The sequence below is a fragment of the Mycteria americana genome, chromosome 12 (assembly GCF_035582795.1).
Source record: "Mycteria americana isolate JAX WOST 10 ecotype Jacksonville Zoo and Gardens chromosome 12, USCA_MyAme_1.0, whole genome shotgun sequence".
Taxonomy (NCBI): domain Eukaryota; kingdom Metazoa; phylum Chordata; class Aves; order Ciconiiformes; family Ciconiidae; genus Mycteria; species Mycteria americana.
The window spans coordinates 3,815,838-3,840,312 of record NC_134376.1 but is presented as its reverse complement, the minus strand read 5'-3'; the positions used below and the strand labels follow the sequence as shown (position 1 = coordinate 3,840,312).

Here is a 24,475-nt window from a genome sequence, read left to right as displayed (position 1 = left end):
AGTGCTCAAACGCTCTTACAGTCTTTTGCTCCGTGCATTTGTACCGGAGCCCTGCACGGAGGTGGATGGGGGAGGCTGAGCAAGTCCTTCCAGCTAAGGATCCCCACACATCCGCACCAGAGACCAAACCCTGACGGGTACAGGCAGGAGAGTAATGTTCCTCAGTTGGGCAATGCACTCGTTTTGGCTTCCAAGTACATCAATCTCTGGAAAATGATTGCACGACAAAGTCTTGAAATGAAACTAATTCATTGCTGCTCTCCAGCCTTGGGAATCAAATTAGTAACTCTGCAGTCATTAAAACAATGTCCTGGTAAAAATAAACAGGAAAGGGCACTTAATAGGAATGCTTCGTAGTTAAAAATATTGTATCTCGTCTGAGGTCATTCAGTTTTTAATAGGAACAGCCACGCGTGCCCCAGGGTGATGTGATTTGGTATTACTCCAGTCCTGTTTCGGGCGTACACTGTAGTCACAGACAGATGGACGGGGTTTTTTTCCCAGTTCAAAATTCTCCCCAGGATTTTGCAGATTGAGCATCTGCTGTCGGACTCACCGCAGAAAACACAGCTCTGAGGGAAGAGGCAGGAAGAGAAACATCCGACTACAGGGGGGGATTTGGGATCCCTCTTCTCTTCACCCAGCAAGACTAACGAGGAGGATGCTCAAGTTTTTCTTTCTAAAAGGGGCATTTCTATAGCAAAGGAGAGGCTCAAGCCAGAGGCAGGGACACTGAGCACCAGGCAGGCACAGAGCTGATGCCGGAGAAAGGGCAGGAGGCGAGAAAAGTAGGCAGAAGGAGTAATGTAAAGGATCATAAAAGCTGCATGTACATTTTCCTTCCCTGAAAATGTCTTTGTGCTTTTATGGCAAGGAGCTGCTACAATTACAGCTTCTTTTATAAGCGAAGCACAAACCAGATAATGAGCAAACCTCCCACCGCACAAAGGAGGCAACGAAGGCGTTCTGTGAGCCCTGACGGTCAGGCTTCCCCGCAACAGCCAAAGGCAGAGAAAATTGCTAAAACCCATCTCCATTTCACCCACTTCAGGGGTGTGAGCTGCTCACAGCCTGCTTTTTCTTCCCAAAAGCGCAAAAAGGATCACACCAAAAATGATTGTGCCTACACAGACAGGGAGTGAAAACCCTTCAGCCAGACAAAGCAGCAGCTCGCACATCCCGACCTGCAGAACAAGCCCACGACTGCATCATCCCTGGGCTGGAGGAGTAAAGAGAGGGAACAAAAAAGATTTTGCAAGGAAAAAAAAAAAAAGGCAAGATATTGCCAAATCCAGACGAGTGGGTAATGCACCGCGGAGGTTCATGATTTCAACGACACGGGAGAATCAAGAGCTCCCGCCAGCCTTCCTCTCCCTGACCCCAACATTTGCTGGGAGATGGGGGGAGTTTGTCGAAGCCACACGCAGGTGCGCAAGCCCAGGGCTTCCAGCTTTTCTGGCAATCAAATTTGTGGTCTTCTAAGAGAGTTGCCCCTCTTTCCCTGCACGCGAGCAAGCACGGAGTTTCGGATGGCTTGGCAGGGAAAAGGAAAATCAGGCAGCAGCTTGCTGGGTAGGACTATTTCATCCCACTCTGCAGCCCTTCCCCTGGGTCGGGGCCACCCTCCGAAATCAAAGCCCAGTGCTCTGAACAGCCGCTGCACCGCTGCTCCCATCCCTCTGCAACGTAGCAACCAAAGCCACTGCCCAGGCACGCTCTGTGTCCATAGCTCATGTCCTCCATCAACGTAATAAATCAGCACCAGCTTCCAAAAATCGACTATTTCTCCCCGGGCTGGGGTACAGGGGTTTCAAAGCTTTGTCAGCATGCCTTAGAAAGGGGAATGTAAGGGAGCCGACACAGGCAGGCAGCCCTGGGGGGAGTGCAGATACTTGTTTGCTTTAGCTGATATGAAGCTCCTAATATTTACCAGGAACCACTACTGCTGTGATCTGGCTGCTGAACTATCTGGTTTCACACTCAAGAGAGCAGGGATGTGGGATGCTCCTGCCAAGTGCCATTTCCAGCTGCTCGTGTCATTGGGGACATAATACAGGTGGAATAGAGAAGGAGGGGTTTGCTTTACTGATTTACTAATCTACTTTACTACCCATCTCCTCCTGCCACGTGAGCAACTGGAGATAAGTGTCCCCTCGGAGTTCGTCAAGGGGGGGAGAAAGCGGAGAAAACGAGGAAGCATTTTCTTTGGGGCGCCAACCCTGCGTGCCACCAGCCTGCCGCAAGCCGGACCCAGCACCCCCCCCAATGAAACCCCAACGCCTCCCTCCCCAACCACGAGTCTCCAGGCAGGCAGGAGATATAATTGCACCGTGACGGAAGCCAGGCAGCGGGTCTTACGGAAATAACCTCCCCAGAGCACCCAGCAGATTGTGTGTCTCTGCATTTCTTCGTCAAAGCAGCCTATTTTGGGAGATCCCATCCTTCTGGGAACTGGGCAGGCTTCTGCTAAACAGTCTGCGCCACGGCGCAGCCAGAAAACATCAGCTCACGTCTGCATTTGCAGCAGGCACGCAAGCCAGGAAGCCCCGTCCAGCCGCCAGCCGGCCGATGTCCCAGGGGAGGCAACGGGTTTCCCCGCTCGGGGCTCCAGCACCTCCCAGCCCCAGGGCCACACAGGAGGACTCGCCCTCTTCCATGCCTCCTGGGCTGGGTAGATCATACGACTTTCTTTTTTGCCTCCAAATGCATTTTTTGCCTTGTCCTGTGGGATGCAGGTGGTCGTAGACTTGCCATTTCATAGACCAACATCGTCAAGCAGCACCTCATCAGCAGGAGAAAGTGTTTAGCAGCAGCATGGCAGGGTAGGGATGGAGTGGGACAGAGAGGAAAGGGCCTCTCCCAACTTCTAGGGTCTACAGATAATCCTCTGATGCGTATGGAAACAAGACCGCTGGCTTAAATATATTTTTTTATCTTATGTGTGTGTGCTGATTTATTCCAGCAGGGCTGCCAGCAGCCCGCAGTTTATTTTTAAAACACTAAACAAGAAAAGTCCAGCGTACACAACAAACACCCTGGGTTTCTAGAGAAGCATTCTGCAGAAGCTAAAAAAAGGAGGTTGCTTTTTGGGTCATCTTAGCCATGATCCATAGGGAATTGTGAGGTGAGAGACAGATTCTGACCTCGGTTTAGAGAAACACTGAGCAGGCACGTCGTAGACCAGCTGAATCCCAAATTCACGCTAGGAACAGGCACGGGAATGGCTCGGCCACCCAAGCACACCCTGCCTCGGCAGGTACTCGTGCACGGTGGCTGGGCAGCTGCTCGAATGATTGCCACTGCCTCGCCTGGAGCCCCGAGGGCTGAGACCCTGCCTGGCTCGACACACAGATGAAGCATCTCAGCTCACAGCTGCCCGGCCAAGCTGGGCTCCATGATCCCCCCCTGCCGCAGGCAAGCTCAGCCTGCAAGGACATCGTAAAAAGATATTGCATGGCTTCTTAAAGAGGATTTAGATGAAACCACCACCACCTAGCTGGGAAGCTGCAGGGAAGCGGTGCTGGGATGAAGGATGTGGCTCTCCCTCAAGGTGACGGTGCTCCTAATTGTGTCACTCCAGCTGGCAGGCTGGAGGATGCAACCCAGTTTTGGTGCCTGTTATGTGGCTCACAGCGGTGCCGACACGCTGGAAAAGCTAAATTTAGGAGCCAGACAGGCGCAGTGTTACACACACGGCCAGGACTCACTCCGTTACGAGATGGCCAGAGAATCGATGCCGTCCGCTCATGGCACACGTTACAGCATCGCTGCAAAGCCCTCGCCGCCTGAGTGGGAAGCATTACCAAGTCACTCGGAATAAAATTGCCACTAAATGCTGTTTGGGGGAAGGGGAAAAAAAAAAAAAAGCAAATCCTCACTCTTTCTCAGGCATCGTAGGAAATGAAAATGGCTATTGCTGCCTGGTAGAGAGTCCAATTACGAATAATGTGCGTTCTCTCCCTGCACAAAGGATGAAAGGCAGCAGAGCTGGTGGTGACATTTTAAGACCGGAGATGTAAGAGCGAATCTGAGCCTCGTTGCAAGCCCAGCTTTACCCCAATAAAGAAACACTTTCTGCAGTCAATTGCCTTGCAGCGTAGCTTGAAGCCCTGCTATTGATCTAGCATCTGTTATAAGCAGATAATCATCGTCACTGTGCTGTGGCTTCTACAACGGGATCTAAAAGCACTTTCCAGAAGACGGTTGAGGGCTGTTTTTCTGCTCTCACGCACGGCTGCAGGCAGGCAGAGGGTTGCGGGGGAGCCCACGAAACTCTCGCAGGTTTGCGGAATTTGAAGGCCAGAAAAAGACCATTAAATCACTCCGACTCGTTCACCTCCCAACCCTGTAAGCTCCAGCTAACCGAGGTGTGCTCCCCGCAGGGCTCTGCCTGCCGCTCCAGCCCCAGCCCTCGCACAGCCATTCCATACCCTGCAATTTCCTTTCCCCAGCGAGATGCTAACACACCACCATCAAGCCACCGCTCAGTCCTTCCCTTCTGTAAGACAGACAGCGAGAGCTGCTGAAATCCCCCAGCATCCGGCATTTTTCTCCTGTCCCCAGAAAGTTTCTCGGAGTTTGGCTCACTGAGGTCTGAATCCCGATAGATCCCAAGCTCCCGGCTGCTTCCCAGCAGCGTGAGGAGGTTTTGGGCCAGGCACTTTCCTCCGAGTTTAGCAAGAAGTGGTCAGAGGTAGGTGAAATCGGGCTGCCAGCGCCTGCAAACTCCCGCCTCCCCACTTCTTATCCACTTGGCAGATTCCTCTAGTCTCAAAAGAAGGAGAAAAGGATGGGAAATTAAAAATAAATGAACCAAGAGATACACATCCATCAGGAGCTAGGCGTTGTCAGCCCAGGTCCCTGTGCAACTAATTCTTTAATCAAAACCTCATGCAGTTTAAACACTCGACAGAAGCCTAGAAGAGAGATTTTGTTACCCTGAACAGGAAAAGCTGCAACCTTGAACAATAAAACCACGTTCCTCTGATGGGGTCTATTTTCTTTAAAATCATGCTGAATTACGTTAAGCCCGTGCCTAACCGTGACATTTGAGGTTTCACCCTGCAGATTCCTGCGAGATGCACGGGTGTCTCGAGGGGGTCACCGGAGGTGACGGGAGGAGCAAGCTCTCGGGCGGCAGCTGAAGATGTGCCATTTCTAAATCAGTCCGTGACGCCAGCCGTAAATTTTTAAGAGGCTCAAATCAAGAAAAGGATTGCTGATGGATGCGCTCCCCACTTGAAACTCACTTGCATGGTGATGGACGTCAGACTACCTGGCTCACGGCTATGCCACTTGCCTGTTTGCTATTGTGAGAGTGTCAGAAACCTTCCAGCTTTCTAGAAACTCCCCGCGTGCCAAGTCTCAGCGAGCTCTTTAAAGCTTCCCGCATGCAGGTTATCTGCCTCTCCCGACTTGAAAATGTTTGTCCCCGAGGAGTCGTTATTTAATACCTTCCTTAGTTACCAAGGGATGGGAAGTTTCTCCCATCGTTCTGCGGCTTTCCAAACACAGATGGGATTTATTGAAGTTTCTACTGCTCTGACCTCATTAATGTTTTACGGCACGGCTCCAGCGATGCACCTACTCCTCGCCGGGTGCCCCTCAACAGCCCCACGGCGGCTCAGGTCTCCTGGCTGTGTTGAACATCCTTGGGGAGTTTTAAGCAACATCATCCCCAAAACGGCTCCGCTGGTGCCTTTTGGGGCCTCGCCTGTACCCTGCCTCACACGGGATGGCGGCTCCCAGCAGCTCCTTTCGTAACAGCCGCGGCGGGTGAGAAAGCAGAGACAGCATGGGGAGGAGAGACGAAAAAGAAAAGGAAAAAACCAGAGAATAGTGCAGGAACACATCCAAGCTGTGCACGGACAACATAACTTGGGGGCCACCTGGGGACGGGCAGGATTTTAATTGGCACGGAGGGGGGAAAGCAGAAGAGGGGGTGCGAGCCCTGGGTTTGGTGGGGAAACGCAGCGGGCGACCCCGGGGCGACTTCATGGTACCCCCAGCACAGGCCTACAGGGAGGAGGGTGGGAACTGGGAGTCCCGAGGCCTTTTTTGGAGAGCTTTTCTTCCCTGTGGAGAACAGGAGGGAGCATCAGCACAGCCCGGCTGGAGTCCTGCAAATTGCCCCACTTAGGCTCTGGTCCTCTAAATTGCTCTCTTAACGCAAGTACATAAATCGACCCGACGAGCATCAGGGTTTTCTCCGGAGCCACGCTCCCCCACAGCCTTCAGAGCTCGTGCTTCGTCCCCAAACCCTGCAGGTTTTGTCCCAAAGTAACATTCCTGGTTGCTTACCAGGGCAAACGCCTCGCTATGCTCGAGGCCTCGAGATGCGCCTCTTCCTCGGCCGAGCACCCCACCGAGCCGGGGTTTCCCCACCACATATTTATTCAGAGGCACTGCACAGCGAGGACAACCCGGCGCCAAACTTTGCAAGAGGAAGACCTGGCCGGAGTTCAGCAGAAACGGGGAATTAAGACACTGAACTAAATCAATGCGTCCCCACCCAATTTCTACCCAAATCAGGAATTTCATGCACAGGAGGGGTTTTGACCAGGCTCCCACATTACTTATTAAGCACAGAGAGCAGAAAGTGCTTGGCACTGCACAGAAATACAGTCTTTGCACTAAAGCTCCTGCGAGCCCAAAGTAATTCAGATGCAGAAGCGATCTCAGCTGCTGGGAAGGAACTCAAATAGCAAAAGACAAAGGGAGCCCGTGCAGGGATGTAGAGAAAGAAAGAAGAGCTGCCGGCTAGGTGCAAGCAGGGGACACTGATCACATGGAAAAAGGATGGGGAGGAGGTAAAGGAAGCAGGTCAGGGAAATCCAGGGATGGCTGGGGCCACTCCCGCTAAAACGCACCCGATAGCGGGGGCTTGCTCGGGGCTGCAGGTCCCACAGCCCCCTGCGAGAGCCTTCCAGCAGTGCCCGGTGCGAGCCATGCGCCAGGACTGGCAGAGCCTGAAAATGCCAGGGAGATGCCTGGGGGCCTGGGCAGAGCAAGCGTCCGGAGGGAGGCACACGGACTGCGAGAGCCACCCAGCCCGCTGCGGCCGGGGAAACATCTAGTGCCACGCTCACCTCCCCAGAGCTTTCCACCAACACACCAGCTCAGGTTGCTCACTGCAAACCCATGCAGAGATGCCTTCTGCTCCCAGGCGCAGGCCCTGCACGTCTTGCTTGCAGTGCCACCTGCCGCCAACGGCAATGCTCTTCAAACGCTGGAAGGGGACAACAGCAACGCAGAGCAATGAACTTCCTGCTGTTACATCAGCTTTCCCTGTCCTTTAACAGCAGCCAAACTCTGGATCCAAAAAGCAACACTATTTCCCAAGCTGCAGGCGTCCCACGAGTCGCAGGCGTAGCAGCAGACGCTAATAAAGTACTTTTTTCTTTCCCTTTTATGCAGTTTCTCGCTGGAGCCGGTCTCTCCCCCCAGAGACCACATCCTGAATCTTCTTATTCATTGATTCTTTATGCTAAATGATGACTCCGCAGTCGAAATAATGTGGCATATTCTAGTTCGCATTTCAGACACCGTGAGACTTTTTAATAACGAGTTGCATGAAAAATTAGGGAGGCTGCAACAAAGAGCTCCGACGGAGGTTTCCAAAGTGACTCACAGCCAGGAGAGCCTCGCTTTTCCAAAGCCCAGCGTGAGACAATCTCAAGAGCCCCCGCGCTCAGAGGGAGCCGAGTCCTCCCCCTCTGGAAAAATAAGGCCTTTTTAAGGAGACTTCCCCAGGGTGAGAATCCCTGCGGGGAGGTTTGGCGGGTGGTTTTGGGAATCTTGGCTGAGATGACATCCCGTTCCCATGAGCGCTCACAGGGAGAAGGCTTCACCCCGCACCTCAGCTGTGCTGCCGAGGGTGCTGCGGGGTGGGAGTCACCTCGTGCTGCAGCCGGCCTGGGCTCCCCGCTTGGCTCCCGCTTGGCTCCCGACGCTCCAAAACGGGGCCAGCAATGATTCTCGCTGCTCTTGCAGGGAGGTAGCAAACCACAGCGGCAAAGAACAGCGGAGACTCTTCCAGTCTCGGCTCCCAAAGTCGTATCGCACCCATGGGGACGGTATGGCACCCACAGGGACAGCGAGCATCACTCCTGCACAGGTATCCCTGCTCCTGCTTCGGGCTGGCCTGCTGCCAGCTCTGCAGCTCTTTGCCAGACCTTGCAGCATGATGGAGGGGGAATTTCTTCAGGTTAACTTTTGGCTGACTGTTTTTGCTTCCTGCCATCCACACAACCAGCTGCCAATATATTTCAAGGGGAAGCAGCGGGCAACATATCCAGTGCAGCCCCCCACCGTTCATGCCATTTATGCTCAATCCCAGTGGTGACCAGTGCCTGGCTGCTGGGGTGGGAGCTGCAGCAGGAGGTGGCTAAAGGATAGGTTTGATTGCTCTGCCTCCTCTCCCAAGCTCAGCTCCTAATTCCTTCTGCATCCCGCGCTGGCTCCCGCCTTCTCCTCTGTGACACCCATCACAGCCACCCCCAGCCCCAGGAGTTCTCTCTGCAGCGCAGCTCCCTGCTCACCCACTTCTAACGCCTAATAACTGAGCACCGCTCGCCCCACCCAGCCCAGCAGACTTCCCCGAAAGAGGTTTTTCCTCTAGTGCAGCCCAAAGGACATCCCCCTGTAGCTGGCAAAGGAAGCCTAAAAATAACAGGGTGGCTACTGAGCAGGCAGCTCTTACCACGTTCCAGAAGAGCGGGTTGAAGGCGATGGAGAGGACGGCCGCAATGAAGCCAGAGTCGGTCACGTCCACGTAGCCGAAGAGCTGCGCCATGGCTGTCACATCCACCTGCGGGGGGAGAGCCAGTTACTGGGGGTGTGGATTCCTGCAGGGGCACCGGCCGTCGTGCCCGAATATGGGGCACTTCATCTCTAACCAAATGCATCAGCTGCCCTGCAAGAGCGGACGGATCTTTTAATGGCCCCAAGCAACACGTTGTTACAGCTTGCAAAGCGCTATGTCAGGGTGCAAAGCCAAGAAGAGGGGTGGGGGCTCCCGCAAACTGGCTCTCCCCACACCTCGGGGGCACCGGGCTCTCAGGGAGCCCCGCGTTTGCAGCAGCGCCCAGAAGGACACGGGCACTGCGAGGACAGTGCTGCTGTGAGGACGAGCACCAGCCCTACGGGGCAGCTGCCAAGCCAAGCGTGTTTCCAAGCCGCAGGAAAGGGAGCATCGTTTCACAGCGTCTCCGTGTCCCCGGGGACGGAGGACTGTCCCAGGGATGCCGGTCAGCATGGAAACTCCAAGCAATGAACTGTGGCAGCCTCAAACTTGCCTGCCATAAAGTAAGACTGATGCAAACCCCCTCCACGGTGCGGGGGTATGCCCTTGCATTGTAAGAAGCTGCAAAAGACTTTCTTGTCTTACTTAATGACAACAACAACAACAAAATCTTAAAGCTTGCTGTTTTTTCCCCTTTCTCCTTTTAAGAGGTATTTTTCCCAGGACGGCTCTCTGACATTGTCAGCATTTTTACGTGCAATAAGCCATGCTGCTTCTCCCTCCCCGCCCCCTCTCCCTGCAGTGGTATTTGGATGAAAAACAGCCAGCGCCTTTTTGGTTTTTTTGCCAAAAACTTTGAAAACAAAAGACAAAATAGCCCGGCCCAAGCCCTTCCCTCGCTTGAATCAAAATCAAGACAACATCGAGACGTGGAAGATTTTTGCTTCCCAAACACAGCTGTGTTTGCAAGTCCTTCGGATGCCAGGGGACAGGAAAGGCTTGAAAAGGCATCGGCTCCACCTCGCCTATCCAAGAGAGAAATTCCCACTGGCTCCTCACAGGTTCTTTGAAGGAACCAGAGCTGCAGTGGGATTCATGGAGAGGGGCTGCTAAACCTGCCGTCTCTCGTAGCCAAGAGCAAAGGCCCTGGGAATGGCTCCCACGCTGTGCCGGGGCACGTCCAGCCACTCAAGGTGCACAGCCGTGACCGCCCATGGTGCAAAGTGCACGAGCAAAGGCCGTATCGCCCCGGGGAAATGGGGCGATCCTCATGGGAGTCCGCGGCTCTGCCTTCAGCCCCAGCTCCCCCAGGCTCCTCCATCCGAGCCCTCGGGACATGTTGAGGAACTGGTCCTCGGTGCTGGTGAGGAACGGTGGGAACAGCCCCCAGGGCCTGATCCTGACCCATCTCCCCCTGTTCCCACCCTCCCTGGCCTCTCCTCCCCTCCCTTCACCCCTGAGCAGTCCTTCGCCACCAGACCTCGTCCCTTCAAACCCAGCGCTGTCAAGCTGTAACCCGGGCACCGAGACAGCCGCTGGCGCCAGGGCCGAACTGTCTGGTCCCGCTTCAATTGCAAACCCGTGGGATCAGGACAGCTTCTTTCCTCTCGTTTTGTACGGCACTGAGCACACCGCCAGCACGGGCTGAACAAAAGCTTCTTGACCTACTAACTCCTGGCTGGCAACATCGTTAACATTGCACTCACCTTCTTTTCTCCTCCTCAACAACTAAAGTCGCCGCTGCCAGTGGGAGGCAGATTGGCCTGTGCCTAGTATGTGCTTTTAGGGATAAAAGGGGAGCCCATTAGGATGAGCTGTCTCTGCAGGCTGCTGGGACAGCCTCGTAACAGGCACAGAACATTCAACTTTGCCCCCTCCTCGCTGACAAGTGATAAATAATGGTGGCAAACGCTGCCCGCTTGCCCGCAGCCCCAAAATCAAGGAGGACGAAAGTCACACGGGCACCCGGGCGAGAGCTGCACGGGCACCCGGGTGAGCCCTGCACGGGCACCCAGGCAAGAGCTCCACAGGCACCCAGGCAAGAGGTGCACGGGCACCCAGGTGAGCCCTGCATGGGCACCCAGGCGAGAGCTGCATGGGCACCCGGGTGAGCCCTGCACGGGCACCCTGACAAGAGCTGCACGGGCACGCGGGTGAGCCCTGCATGGGAACCCAGGCAAGAGCTGCATGGGCACCCGGGTGAGCCCTGCATGGGCACCCTGGTGAGAGCTGCACAGGCACCCAGGTGAGCCGGCGGCAGCACCCACGGGACTCCCGTGCGGTGCCGGTGCAGCCCTTGCCACGTGGCTGGAGCATGCCGTCGTGGCCTGGGTGGAAAGGGGCCAGGGACGGTGGCGGGTGTGCCTCGGGCAGGGGGTACCGAGCGTCCCCGGGGTCTGCTGCACCCGCGGGCGCAGCCCGGGGGTTATTGCCTCCTCCCGTGCCAACCAGCTCTGCGGAGCCCCGCGATGGCACCGGCAGAGGCCGGGGCTGGCGGGGGGGGGGGGGGGGGGGGAGGTCCGGCCCCGGGCCGCCCCCCTCAGCCGAGCGGCAGCGCCCCAGGCCGGGCCCTTTCCCGGGGCCGCAGCGAGCCCGGCGCTCCCCGCCCGCCCGCCCGGCCCCGCCGGTACCTGCCCGTACTCCAGGCCGCCCAGCCCTTCGCAGCACTCCCGCGGGAAGGGCCGGCCCCCGCCCGCCGCCGCCCGCCGCCCCGCGCCCGGCCCGGGCCCCCCCGCCATGGCGCGGGGCCGGGGGCCGGGGTCGCCCCGCTGCCGCCGCCGCCGCCGCTGCCTCCCCCGCCCGGGGCCGGCCGAGCGCGGAGCCCCGCGGTGGCGCTGACGGGAAGCGCAGTCCCGCCTCCTCCGCCGCCGGCAGGGCCCCGGCAGCGCGGGGGGGAGCCGGGCCTGGCGGCCGGGCCGGGCCGGGCCGGGCCTCGGCGCCGGGGAAGCACTGACCTCGCCACGGGCCCGGCCGCCTCCGTCGCGGGCTGCGAGCGTGTGTCCGGCCGCGGCGGCGGGGAGGGCGGCCCGTGCTGCCGGCGCCTGGACTTCGACCCTGCCCGGTGAAGCAACCGGGCCGCGGCGCGGGTCGGCCCCCCCCACTCCCCCTTCCCCCCCCCCCCCCCCCCCCCGGGGCGGGCGGGCCGGGTCCCCCGGGGCCGGGGCTTCGCCTCGGCGGGCAGCCGGCGTGGGGCCGACCGCGGGGTCGTGCGTGGGAGTGGGGGTAAAACAGCCCCGAGGGGAGAGTGGGCGAGAGAGCGAGGTGCCAGCGCTGCGGTGGGGGCAGAGACCCGGCCCTGCCGGCCCCTGCCCGTGCCCCCGCCCGCGCTGCCCGTGTTCAGCGCTGACACCGGCCCAGGGGGAGGGAAGCGGCCCCAGTGCCTTTCTGGCACGGGAAAGGCTGTGGAAATGAGATGTTGCGTGTCCGCTGTTACTCATTCCACGGCAAAACGTAAAGCCGTCAAGCCTGGATGTATTTTGAGGACAATTCACTGTGCCCTATTCCCTTCAGCAGGTGTAATTTCAGGTTTTTTATTGCTGTTATTATTCCTACTAATATTATTTCACTTCTTCACTCCTCTCTAGGATGTTTCTGGTTGATGCACCTCATGGGCTGCAGTCCCGCACCTGCCTGTGCGTGGGAAATCAGGTAGTGTCATCCCTGCAGACCTCTGAGGGTCTCTGCATGGACCGTCTGCTTTTGCAGACCCTCCTTTGAGGGGAAATAAATTTTCTTCAAAAAGGAGTTTGATATGAAGGAAGCCTCGTGAATGAGCTGCAGGTGTCCCTCCCAGAGGTCTTGCGGGAGCGGGGAAGGGACGGGATGTCTGAGCGCTCATCCCCTGGCAAGCACCGAAAATGTGCATGAGCGATGGCTCACGTGAAACCCTCCCCGGCAAAATGGCATCCTTGGAGGTTGCGCTTCAGGAGACCCAAGGGGATCCCAGCTACGACTCTCATCCCTACGAGAAACCGGCTTTCCTTAGTTCTGCTGCTCCAAACCCCTCGCTGCAGCAGCGCATCCCCACCTCCCCGCCTGCAGGGTCAGCTCCTGCACTCGGGGTGCTCACACGGGGATGGACCCCATCCCGCCTGGGCCCGACGAGCGCATTCACAGTACAAATTGCAGCGCCGGGCCGGTTTGGGGTGAGGCGTGCACGAAGGCGCCATGGGTGGGAGCGGCGTTCCCTATGGATGATCTCCAGCTGTTTCCGGCCTCTTCTCCCTCGCGCTAGATAATTTTGCTGTGCCGAGTGTGTAATTATCGCCTCTGTCATCTCCCAGGCTGGGGCGCGGGAGCAGATGGGAGGATGTTTATTTTGCGAGTCCCACCAGCTGGGTGCTTGGGGCAGCGGGGAGGGCGAAGGGGACGCAGTGGGGAAAGCGATGATGGCTGTGCTCAGAGAGGACGAAACGTCCCCCCCGGGGAGGGAATCAGCAGGGAGAAACCTTCTCCGAGCCGTCCTCCCTGCTGCAAGGGGAGGAGGTCCCGGTGCTGCCAGCGTGGCCAGCTGGGAAAGGACAAGGCTGCCATGGCAGGCTGGGAGGAGGAATGGGTCTGGCCGAGGGACGGACGGTGAGGAGGTGCGGAGGGGTGAGCTGTCTCGCTGGCTCCTCACTCGAGGCCAGCAGAGCTGGGCTGTCTTGTACACATCCGTCCCGTCACCCCACATTGGGGGGCACCCAGTGAAGGCATGTGCTGCAGGACCCAGTGCCCTACCACCCCCTCGGCTGTGTTTGGGACAGGAAACCACGCCAGAGCCCCCATGCCATTCCTGCCACAAAATCCCCCGTCCAGGGAACATTTTCTGCCTAAGAGGGACGAGGGATGTTTGCGGTGGTGGGCCCCCTCTACACCAGCCTCCATCCCACCTCGAAAACATCCCAGCAGCTGTGAAGGAGACAAAGAGGGCTTTCTGCAGGGCTGGATTTTTCTTTGTGTCCCCATCCCTCCCCTTCTCCCCGTGGCATGCCTTTTATCCAGCTCTCCGTTTCCGAGCACCGAGCTAAGGAAGAGGGCATTGCCCTCGGCTTTCCCAAGTCCCTTCTCAGCTTGAACCCTCCCCAGCGCTCTTTGAAATCCCACCAAGGCCCCGAGAGGTCACCGATGAATATGGAGTAGCAAATGCCTGTGTGGGCAGAAGGCACTTAAACGAAGTCATTCGTAACGGCGGCGATGAGCTGCCCTGTCGGAGGGAGGACCGGGAGCCGGCCCGCCGTTTGGCAGCTGTTAGCGGCACACGGGGATCGTGCAGCCGCCGTTGCTTCCGCTGGCATCCGCTGCAGCGGCACGGAAGGGTTTCCACGCGTTTGACACGCTCATCGCGTGCAGCTCAGCAATGCATGTGTGCGTCAGTCCGGTGAAGGACGCTCGCTGCCTGCGAGTTAGCAGGACGCTGCGGCTCAGCGAGCTGCAGTTTGCTCAGGAGCATTTCAAACGCGAGGAGACCCAGGGGACTCCCAACACGGGGAAATCCAGGGCGGGGAGTGCTGTCGGGTGGGTTTCCCTTAGAAATGGGACGTTGGTTGGGAAACTGCAGCCAGGTCAACGTCAGCACAAAGCAACATCTCTCCTTACAAGCCCAGGAGAAAGTTTCCAGGCCAAAGGATTTCTTGCTGAGAAAAAGGAAAAAAGGGGATACGAAGCACCCACAAGCTTCCACTCTCTGCAGGTGACTCTTGCTGCCATCCTCTGCAAAGCAGGACAAGCTCATGAACTCCCCTGCTTGCCCGCAGCTCCTATAACCCCCCTCCCACCCATCGCTCCAGCCAGGCGAACCAGACTTCATGTTTGTCCCAAGCAAGCCTTGGTGGTCACCAGGAAGGGCTGCTTTCTGCCGGCAGTCTTGGTTTCTTGTATCTGAGCTTACAACCCGCCGAGTCCCACCCCAGCTACGTCCCTTGCTGACAGAGGTCCCATGGGCGCAGCGTGGGGCTGGGGCCTTTTTCCCAGTCCTTTGCGTCCCCTTCCCCGAGGGCTGTGTCATGGTCCACACGTTCAAAGCTGCCCTGAAATAAATCTGACCCCCGTGGGTTTAACCCTTGCAAACCTGCAAGGGCTTGGACTGACGGGTCATGGAGATCAAGGACAGAGCATCAAAACACGTGGTAAAGGACGGCATTGCAAGCCCAGAGCGGAGCACAGAGCTGAAACCTTGGGCAGAAGCAGCAAAATTGCAGATTCTGTCCTCCATCAGATAACACATTGTCACCAGCGGTGCAATGCTGCAGTCCAGACCTGCAATCCTAGTGGAAATCCTCTAGTGTTTGTGCTGGAGGTTAGCTCTATTTATATTCTGATGAATGATTTACTCGAGTAATTGGCACACAGCTCCCCTATTACAGATCATAAAGAATTAATCACGAGATTTTCAATGCTCCCCTATCAATTTTATTAGGCTTGATTGAACGCAGTGGATTGGGAACATATGGTATGTGAGTCAGGCTCCGCTCCCAGTTACACCCTGGTTAATGCTGGGGACTCGCTCGGCTGCTGATCCCTGTAAATCCGGAGAGGCAGCTGCTCCTTTCCTTCTTTCCATGCCGCGACTGCTCCTTGCATTCCCTTAAATGCCCAGGGATGCAGAGAGCAACCAAGATCAAGATGTACCTAAAATTCTCCAAAAGCCTGAGATGCTCCCAAACTGAAAGCCAGGCCGGGAAGAGGATGCTTTGCCTCCAGCTCCTCCGCGTATCAGCATGAGCCAGAAACCGGAGCCAAATGCTTGGGAGCTCGAGATCTGCCCCTAGAGCAGTTGTCGAACAACAGCCCCTGCGAAGGGGATGTGTCACGGCGTGGGAGGCTTGTCGCCGTTGAAAGCTGAGGATGCCTGTGTTGGCGTCGGGGCGTCCTGCCAGGCAGGTTTGCCCATGGGAGATGCTTTCTTGAAAGAAAGAATTAGCAACAAGAAGTCCTAACACCTGCGGGAGCAGGATGACGCATCCCTGCCCTGAACCCGCAGCGTAGCATGATTCCCTGGAGCAGAAACCTTAAAAGCTGTGTCCCCTGCATGGCTCCCCTCACGAAGAGAACCAGGAAAACCTCCAAAATTTCTGCGTCAAAGGCTCACAGTCCTTCCAGTGCTTTTTCGCCTGTGGGTGTTGTTATCGTGCTCGCTTATCTGCAGAGTCGTGATGCTGGGAAGGGGACGGTACGGGGCCCTGCTCCAGCTCGTGGGCAATGCTCACCCCTGGTGAAGCCGTTCCCGCTGCGCTCCCAGTAACTACACCAGTATCTCAATAGGTATTTACAGGAGGGAATGGGAACTTTTGGTGTAGATGGAGCTACTTGCATAAGCCTAGCTTATCCTGAACCAGGCTTGCAGAGCAACCAGTCTGGCACAGCTACAACCCACGTCCCCATCTGCTCTCTTGAGCAGCTGCATTGAAGGGCACCGAGAAGTTATTGCCAGTAACTCTTGGCAGGAGCCAGGGAGGAAACCTCCCTCCGGGGAGAGCTGATCTGGGGAGGGCAAATCAGAAATGCAGCGGAGGACAGAGCAGGATCTGTCCTTCCTGCAGGCAAAGGGGAATAACCACGGCCCCTTTGCCTTTACAGGCAAAACATTTTGCGCACACAAGGTCCTGGTTGGGAGCAGAGCGGGTAGGACCTTGCACAAGGGTCTTGCCAAGCATCGGTGTGCTCCGATCGCCTGGGGCTGCCTCTTCTCTGCCCTGCCTGCGCTGCCTGCACCCAAAGCAGCTCTCCAGGACTGCGTCCATGCTCCTGAGTGAACACCCCGCACGAGCACCCCAGGCGCCGGGAACCCCCCAGCTGACTCCAGGTACGCCTTACGTCGGCAGCTCGGAGCCGGGGAGCACCGCCGCGGGTCTTGCCTCGGTGCTCTGCCCTGGCAAGAGCCACAGCTTGCGTTGCTTTAACCCAGGGCATCGTGTCCTTGTCACGCATCGGTAGGGAGAACCGCAGAGGGAGGGGACGGACACAGAGGCACTAAGGTGCATCTTTCCAGCCTCAGCCTATTTCCAGGGAGCTCCGGTGCCCCACGAGCCATGCGTGTGATGGGCACTGCGGGAAGGAGCAGGCTCCCTCCGAAGGAAGTCACGCTGTCGGAGGAGCTTCCCGGCATCTGCGCTCTGAGCCCGGTGGAGACAACATTTAGGGAAGAATTCACAACAGCTTCCCCAATCCCCAAGGCCGCGTTCATCACCAGCATGTCTCTAATGAAGCGGAGGCTTTACTTTCTGGGATCAATGAATCCACCGATCGTGACCTGTCTACTAAGTGGGAAATCAGGTCTCTCCCTCCCCGAACTCGTCTGAGCTCGACTCAAACAGCAGGCTCCGTCCCCAGGGTACTCGGTGTCGCTTAATTGCAAACCCCGTGTCTGATTAGAGAGCAGCAGCGAGGGTGTGCGGAACGAAGCCCTTGCTACCGCAGCTTGGCAGAGCAGCGGCTGCTCACCCAGGCTGGGAGATGGCTGCAAGGAGGGAGGAGGTTTCGGGGCTCCAGGAGGGTGGAAATCCCCCCGGCTTTCTCTTCTCCAAAAGGTCCTGACTCTGCACAGCTGGCTGGAGGGTTTATTGCCAATCTGCTCTCCCCCAAAGCCCTAAATCCTCCAAACCATTTAAATCCCTCCAAAGTACCTTTCATGGGGACAGATGCTTTAAGAGAAGCCGAGGCTTCCCAAAGCAGGAGGCAGCTGAAAAGGTCACTGCTACCACGTCCCCTGGCCACAAGCACGTCCCACGCCGGAGGGGGGAAACAACCCCCATTGCCCCCTGGGTCCATCCAGCTTTCCCTAAAGCCGCCTGCACCTCCCGGTTCTCTCTGCACCTACAAACCACCCTGTGCACCTCCAGCACCTCTGCCCGTACAGTGCAAGCTGCAGAGGGCTGAACCAGCCTCCAAAAGCTTCCCTGCGCGTCATCAGTCCAGGGATATGGGGCATTGCTCCAGACACATATAATCAGGGTGTCCCCATTAGCCGACCAGCCAGGTTTAGGATGCCAAGCTGTCCAGACGCTCGCCTAATGCTCGCCGCAGCAGGGATGATGGAGGGAGATGAGTCACGGAGCCCAGCATCACCTCCATGGCCATCTCTCATCCCTCACTCTGCTGGCAGCCGGCTTTTCCCAGGCAATATCAGTCTTGCTCTCAGATGTGACTCCCAGGAGGGCTGTGGAGAGAAAAAAAAAAAACCTCATCAAGGACTCGGCTGGGGGAAAAGCCTGGTAGCGTGGGCTGCTTCGTGCCGCGCGTGACGGCCCCCGCAGCAGGCACCCGGCCCCGGTACTCGGCGCTGCGGAGAGCTGGGCTTGGAGCTTATTTGGGGCATCAGCCCTTCCCCGAGTAGTCGCTCAAAGCTGCGGGGATATGCTCTGCCTCTGGGCTTAAACCACCCGGGGAACCCCTGGGGAAGGGCTGACTTGCAGGTCTCGGACAAAAACACGCGCTTGCAGGGGCCAGGGAAGAGGCTTCCATGGGGGCACGCAGGTTTATCCCGAGGAACCACAGAGCCGGCTATAAATACCTCCTCAGAGCATCACTCCCCTCCTCTTTGATGTTTTGCTGTTATTTACTTCAAACCCAATCCTGCTGCTGTTATTTTTATCTTCTCTTCTTTCCCCTCTGCTTTTGTGTCTGTTTACGAGCTCCATCGCAGAAGCACCACAAAAAGGAAGATGGAAAGAAGGTCGGGGACCCCGGGAAGAAGGTCGGGGACCCCGGGATGGCAGAGTCCCTGTGGCCAGTGAGCTCCCCGGCTCCTGGCACGGTGCCCTCCCAGCAACACGCGTCCCACTGGCGAGGGGCACGGCAGTCCCCCGAGCAGGGAGCTTCTCCGCTCCAGGCATCGTGCTCACCCCAGGCTGGGCTGATATTAAAAGCAGAAGGGGTATAGAAGCCCAGCAGAGCCTTTCCCACCTTCTCCCTGGTGCATCCCAGGGGCTTTCTGCTCCACTTTCACCCAACCTTTGGCCAGACGCTTTCCTCCACCAGGATGAACCCGTCCTGCTCGGCTGCTGCCAGCTCCCGGCAAGGCGAGCTCCCCGTGCCACCCCTGAATCGGTGGCTGGTCACGAGGCGGCGGGTCCCCATAGGACCATAGGGCCCCCAAAAGTGCCCCCCACTGTGGGGATGGGGCTAACAGGGTCTCCTGATGCTCCCCAGCCATCAGCATTTGTTGAATTTGCAGGAAATTGGTCTCCCTGCGATGCCAAACCCCTGCCAGAGCCAAAGGAAACCAGGCGAGCAGCTCAGAAATTAATGAAAGTGGAGGCGATGTCAGTAGTCAGACACAGACGGGCTTAATTCCCTTAAACGAATTAAAAATACATTGCTCCGCACCACCATGAGCCCGAAGCCCTGAATCGCAGCGGCAGGAGGGGAGGGCGAGCCGCGAGTGCCAGCAGCCCCACCGACCCCCTCCCCACCCAGCCACGGGGCGGGCGGGGGGGGGGGTCCTGCCTTGGCCCTTGGACCCCCCCAAATCGAGGAACCAGGTTTTGCTGCCACGACCCTCCCGGTAGGCAGGCTGGGAGCTGGTGCCGATTCAAGTCGTTTCAGCAAAAAGAAGCTGCTGGAGCCGACTTTTTAATTCTCTTCCTTCACCTTTTCAGCAAGATGAAGAACACCGAGCACAAACTGATCTTCGCGTTGTAGAAAACAAGGCCTGAAACAAAAGGTCTGGGGTTTTCTCACTTGAACCATAGCAGACTGTTTACCTTGTTTAAGGTTTAAGGCGTTTAATCCCCTTATTGCTAAAGAGAAGATGTTGTCCCCGCTCTCTCCTCCACACATTCCTCCTTCTTCCCACACCCGGAGAAGCCAAAAACCGCCTGGAAGCACCAAAACCCAGACGTTTGCTTTGCCGGAGTGCCTGCCTGCAGCATCGCCCGCCTGCCAAGAATTGGGGGGTTTTTTCAGACCCCCATAAAAAGGGCAACCGGCTGGGCTGCAGGTCACTGCCCGGGCAGGGGTGCAGAGGCTCCGCGCTGGCCCCGGCCGTCGGGACGGATGTTTTCTGCTGCGGTTTGTTGTTGCTGGTGGGGAGCCCCTGGGACCCCATTTGGACATCGGCTGCAGGGGGAGAAATTGAACCCAAAGGGCAGAGGGGGAAGGACGAGAGGCTGGAGCGGGGCTGGGAGCGTGGGGTGGACCCGGCACCCACCAGCCGCAGCCCCGTGGCAGGGCACGGGACGTGGGCGCAGCAGGGGTGGGAGGGGGGACAGCCCGGCTGGAAGCACGGCTGGAGCAGGAATAAGGAGGCTTTGCCAGCAGATGGGTTTAGCGAGGGCTGCCATGAATTCTTCAGTATGGGGAAAACTTTAAATCCCAACAGGCTGCTCCTCTCCAAGGTCTGCTCCAGCCCAGACGGGCAGGCGTCCCGGGGAGCCTCCTGGCCTGGATTGCGCAGGAGGTCACGGCTGTCCCTGTGGGCTCTGTGAGCCGGAGCCCAGCGAGGATGGATGCCGAGTGATGGGAAACCGCGCTCGGGGGCGGCCGGTGGCTCCGTGCCAGGGCACGGGGACCCTCCGTGAGGGCACCCAGGGCCCTGCTCCCTCGCGCTGCCGAGGATGCTGCGATGGGAAGGAGCTGCCCCGGGCTGAGAAAGCCCTGGGTCGCCCCTGCGGACGGGCTGCCCCCGCGCCTGCAGAGACCCCGCTGCTGGCACTGGCCCTGGTTTCCAAGGCAAGGCTCAAAGCTGTTGCCTCTCCTTCTCTCTCGGTGCCGGCCGGCGTCTGGCCCCACGCCGGCTGCTGGGGATCTGCGTTGGGCTCCGAACAAGTCTCAGCCGCACGGAAAGCGGTTGTGTCCCACAGTTGGTAGCGCAGGGCAACGCTAACTGGGAAGAGAAATTACCTCCATCTCCTTGTGCCTCTCATGAAAGCCAAGCCTGGCGGCGTGTGCTTTTTCTCCCAGGCGGGTGCTCGGCGGGGATGGGTGCTCCCCTGGCCGGAGGGCACGTGGGTGCATGTGGGGAAGGAGGCAGGATCCGGCTGCTTTGCAGCGCACTGATGCACAGCAGCCGGGCGTTGCCTCCGTGGCGCTGGGCAGGGCTCCAAGCTGCGCTGCATCCGCTGCAAGCCTGCTCCGGCTTCCCTTAAACGCTGCCTTTCATCCCCCCATGTTGGATATTCCCCATGTGGTCGCACCCAGATGCTTTCCCCCCTCTCCATCAGCTTACAGCGTGACGGGACAACCCAAGCAGGCTTGCAAAGCACCGGGTGCAGGACCCAGGGGTGCAGGATCCACAGGCACAGGACCCGGGGTGCAGGGGGTACAGGGATGGGGCACAAGGCCACAGCAGCGCTGCAACTGCCAAGGAGCGTCTCAGGGTTTCCTGATCACCCCCAAATCCGGCCTCACCAGGTGCTGGTGGAGGGAAGCTGCCTGCAATCCATCACCTCTCTGCCGGGCACGTGGAGAGGAAAATAGGCTTGGGGGCATGCAGTACGGGCTCAGGGCGCGTTCTCTCTGCTTGGCTAAAATGACACTAATTAAGCCCCTTGCAGCGTGCAAAAGCTATTCCTACAGGGCAGACAATTAACCTTGAAACTTGGCTTTTAGTGCTTGGAGGGGAGCGAATTTTTCATCCTGTTATTTCCCCGTGCTATTAAGCTAATCCTAGAGACCGCGAGGGAGAAGCGGCATTACACGTCTGCAGCTCCCAGCCTTGCCAGGAGCACAGCGTGTGGCCGGCAGCCTCATGCTCCATCCCTCCATCATGCTTATATTTTCACCCACGGTCTCCAACAGCATCATCATCGCTGGGGAGCACTGGGAACGAGGGATGTGACCAAGGGCGCACGGCAAGGCTGTGGCATTACACAATTATTATGGTCAGAAGTAAATCCAGCCTCCTCCGAGCGCGCTGAACGCGGTGCCAGCCTGGCCTTGACTTTTCAGTGAGTTTCCCCTCGAGGGACGGCACGTCCCCGGCTCCCCAAGGCTGTGGCTGCTGGCACGGCATCGCCCCAGCCCAAGCTCTGCAGGAGACTAGCCACCGAAGTGTTGTTTTCCTGGAGGAGGAAGGGAAGGACGAGGGAGGTGGAGAAAGGGGGAAGATTTGGAGTTCAAACCCTGCCCCGGGGGCTGGGGCTGTCCCCGGGCTGCCCCATGTCCTCCCCAGAGCTTGCAGCTCCTCTCCCCCCCAACTCCCCTTTCGCCCCCCAAAACGCAGCCGATGACAGCACCGAGCTTGGGGACACCGGGGACAGGAGCTGGTGGCTCGGCCTGATCCTGCCATCAGCAGAGGCGAGGGGAAAGGGAGGACGGATAACCCACAAAACCCCACCGCAGGCTGCCGTGCAGGCACACCAGCACATAAGTAACGTGTTTAAGCACTAAAAAAACCCAACCTGAAGACATGTGTTGCAACAAGCTGCAAAAATTAACCAAAATGATTAATCACCCCAAGAAGAGAGCACCGGAAGGGCATCGCCGCGGCGCAGGCACCCACGGCCACGCCGGCATCGGGCAGGGCTCTGGCAGTGCTCCAGACCTGAGCCAGCCGTGCCGGGGCAGCCGTCCCCGCAGGCGAGTGCCTGGGGAAAGGGGATGGGGGGCGAGGGAGACCCCAAAGCCATGAGACGCAGAGGGCAGAAGCCGAGAGGAGAGCTGGGAAAGCAAACCTCTGCCTGGGAGGAGACACATCTGTCTGGCAAAGGTCTCGGGGGTCTTTGGGACAGGGGAAATGGGTGAAAGCCATCGGGAAGGCAAACGGGAGCGTGTTTTGGGGTGTAACACCAGGAAAGCTCAATGCCAGCCATGTGCCCAAGTGAATCACAGAATCGTTTAGGTTGGAAAAGACCTTTAAGATCATCGAGTCCAACCGTAAACCTAACGCTGCCCAGCCCACCACTACACCATGTCCCTAAGCACCTCATCCCAACGGCTTTTAAATCCCTCCAGGGATGGGGACTCAACCCCTGCCCTGGGCAGCCTGTTCCAGTGCTTGAGAACCCTTTCAGTGAAGTAAAATTTCCTAATATCCAGCCTAAACCTCCCCTGGCGCAACTTGAGGCCATTTCCTCTTGTCCTATCACTTGTGACCTGGGAGAAGAGACCGACCCCACCTCTCTACACCCTCCTTTCAGGGAGTTGCAGAGAGCGATGAGGTCTCCCCTCAGCCTCCTTTTCTCCAGGCTGAACAACCCCAGGTCCCCCAGCCGCTCCCCATCAGCCTTGTGCTCCAGACCCTTCCCCAGCTCCGTTGCCCTTCTCTGGACACGCTCCAGCCCCTCAATGTCTCTCTGGGAGTGAAGGGCCCAAAACTGAACACAGCGTTCGAGGTGCGGCCTCACCAGTGCCGAGTACAGGGGCACGATCACTTCCCTAGTCCTGCTGGCCACACTGGTCCTGATACAAGCCAGGATGCCATTGGCTTTCTTGGCCACCGAGTAGCGGCTTGTGAGCAAAATGCACCCAGGGTGATGAGCAGCAGGCGATTGATTGGGCAAATGCAAATCATTTCCCCGTGGCTCAGTTAATGTCAATTAACACTTCCACAGGAAAGCCTTTTTCCCTGTGGTCAACCTCGGGTTAGAACCTCCCTTTCCCCCTTCAGCTGCTCCTGCGCGGCTCTTGCTCAGCTGTGAGGTGAGCAGTGGTGGGGAAGGGGTGGCCCCATGGGTCCCCACCTCCAGGGATCCTGGTGATGTTGGTGACGGGGCATCCTGGTGCTGTTGCTGCCAAGAAGCAAGGGAAGATGGGCCAGATGTCCTGCTCCCATCGGCAACGGTGCCATGAGAAGGTAAACCAGCCTTTGGGGGTGTCCCGGTGAGATGGGACAGGCTGTGTTGGTGGGACACCGCCGTTTGCTGGGGTGATGCAGCAGGAGCCTTCCCCCCAAAATACGTGGAGCGACCCACAACGTTGAGGCCGCCGCTGAGATGAACAAGCCCCGGGCAGAAAGCTGGCCGAGCCAGAGGAGAGACAGGTTTTGCCTGCGGAAAATTTAACACCATTCTGCTCGCTGGGCTGGCGTTACCTGCGTCAGCCCACGCCACCCTGCACCCAGATGTTTTCCGGGTGCTCCCTCACCCAGGCCACTCAGCATCCAGCACAGGAGCTGCAGCCGATGCTCATCTCCCCCAGCCGCATCCCCCAGAGAGGTCTTCTTCATCTTCAGCAACCCCTTCCCACTGGTGGAAGCTGCAAACCTCCCCCTGACCCCCACACCGAGCTGAGCGCTGGCTGCTGGGTTCCTGCTCCCAGCCTCAGCACCCCAAAATAGCAGCAAACCTCCTACCTGAGCACTACCGTAAGTGCTTTCCCAGCTTGCTGCATTAATTGCTTGGCCTTTAAATCAGAGCATGGAGGGCTGCGGCAGCCCTCGAGGAGCCATTTTGTATGTGGGTGCTGTTTCTCTGAAATGGCCTGGTTTTTTAACTGCTTTCCTCTTTTTCTTGAGGGGGTGGTACATTATGAAGGCTGGATAAAGCGACTGAAGGGAGAGCTGCACCGTAAAAGCCAGTCTGCTGCTAAATCTGTTGAAAAAATGATGCTGTAAAGTGCTTTTGCAGTTGTTTAGTCATTTGTTAGCCTGGCTGAGGGGTGATTTGCATGGCCGCGCTCTGCTTGTGTGCACAAGCACCGGCTGCAGAGCATCACGGAGGGTAAAAAGCTCTTAGTGTGTACAGGGACCAGAGGAAGGGTCAGGAAAGGAGGATGAGAGAGCACTGATAAGAGATTTTCTTTTTTCTGGGTGACTTTTTTGGCTTGTCTGCCTTACTCTCCCTTTTGCAAAATGATGCTCATCTTCTCCAGGGC

At 57.8% G+C, this 24,475-nt stretch overlaps 1 protein-coding gene across 5 annotated transcripts in view; it reads right to left on the bottom strand.

Annotated features, from left to right (window-relative positions):
* The window catches only part of PEMT (phosphatidylethanolamine N-methyltransferase), a 44,216-nt gene extending 32,400 nt beyond the window's left edge, over positions 1-11,816 (bottom strand). The window contains exons 1-3 of one of the 5 annotated variants that reach the window (XM_075514837.1): positions 11,374-11,632; positions 8,702-8,809; positions 7,724-8,254 (exon numbers count right to left, since the gene is read on the bottom strand). In XM_075514837.1, coding sequence (XP_075370952.1) covers positions 7,859-8,254; positions 8,702-8,809; positions 11,374-11,481 — 612 coding nt within the window. In that variant the 5' untranslated portion in view covers positions 11,482-11,632 and the 3' untranslated portion in view covers positions 7,724-7,858. Of the gene's footprint in view, positions 1-7,723; positions 8,255-8,701; positions 8,810-11,373; positions 11,633-11,697 lie in introns of those variants that run through there. The other 4 variants (XR_012777581.1, XM_075514838.1, XM_075514835.1 and 1 more) reach the window with 4 other exon arrangements.
* Positions 11,817-24,475: the final 12,659 nt, after the last annotated feature.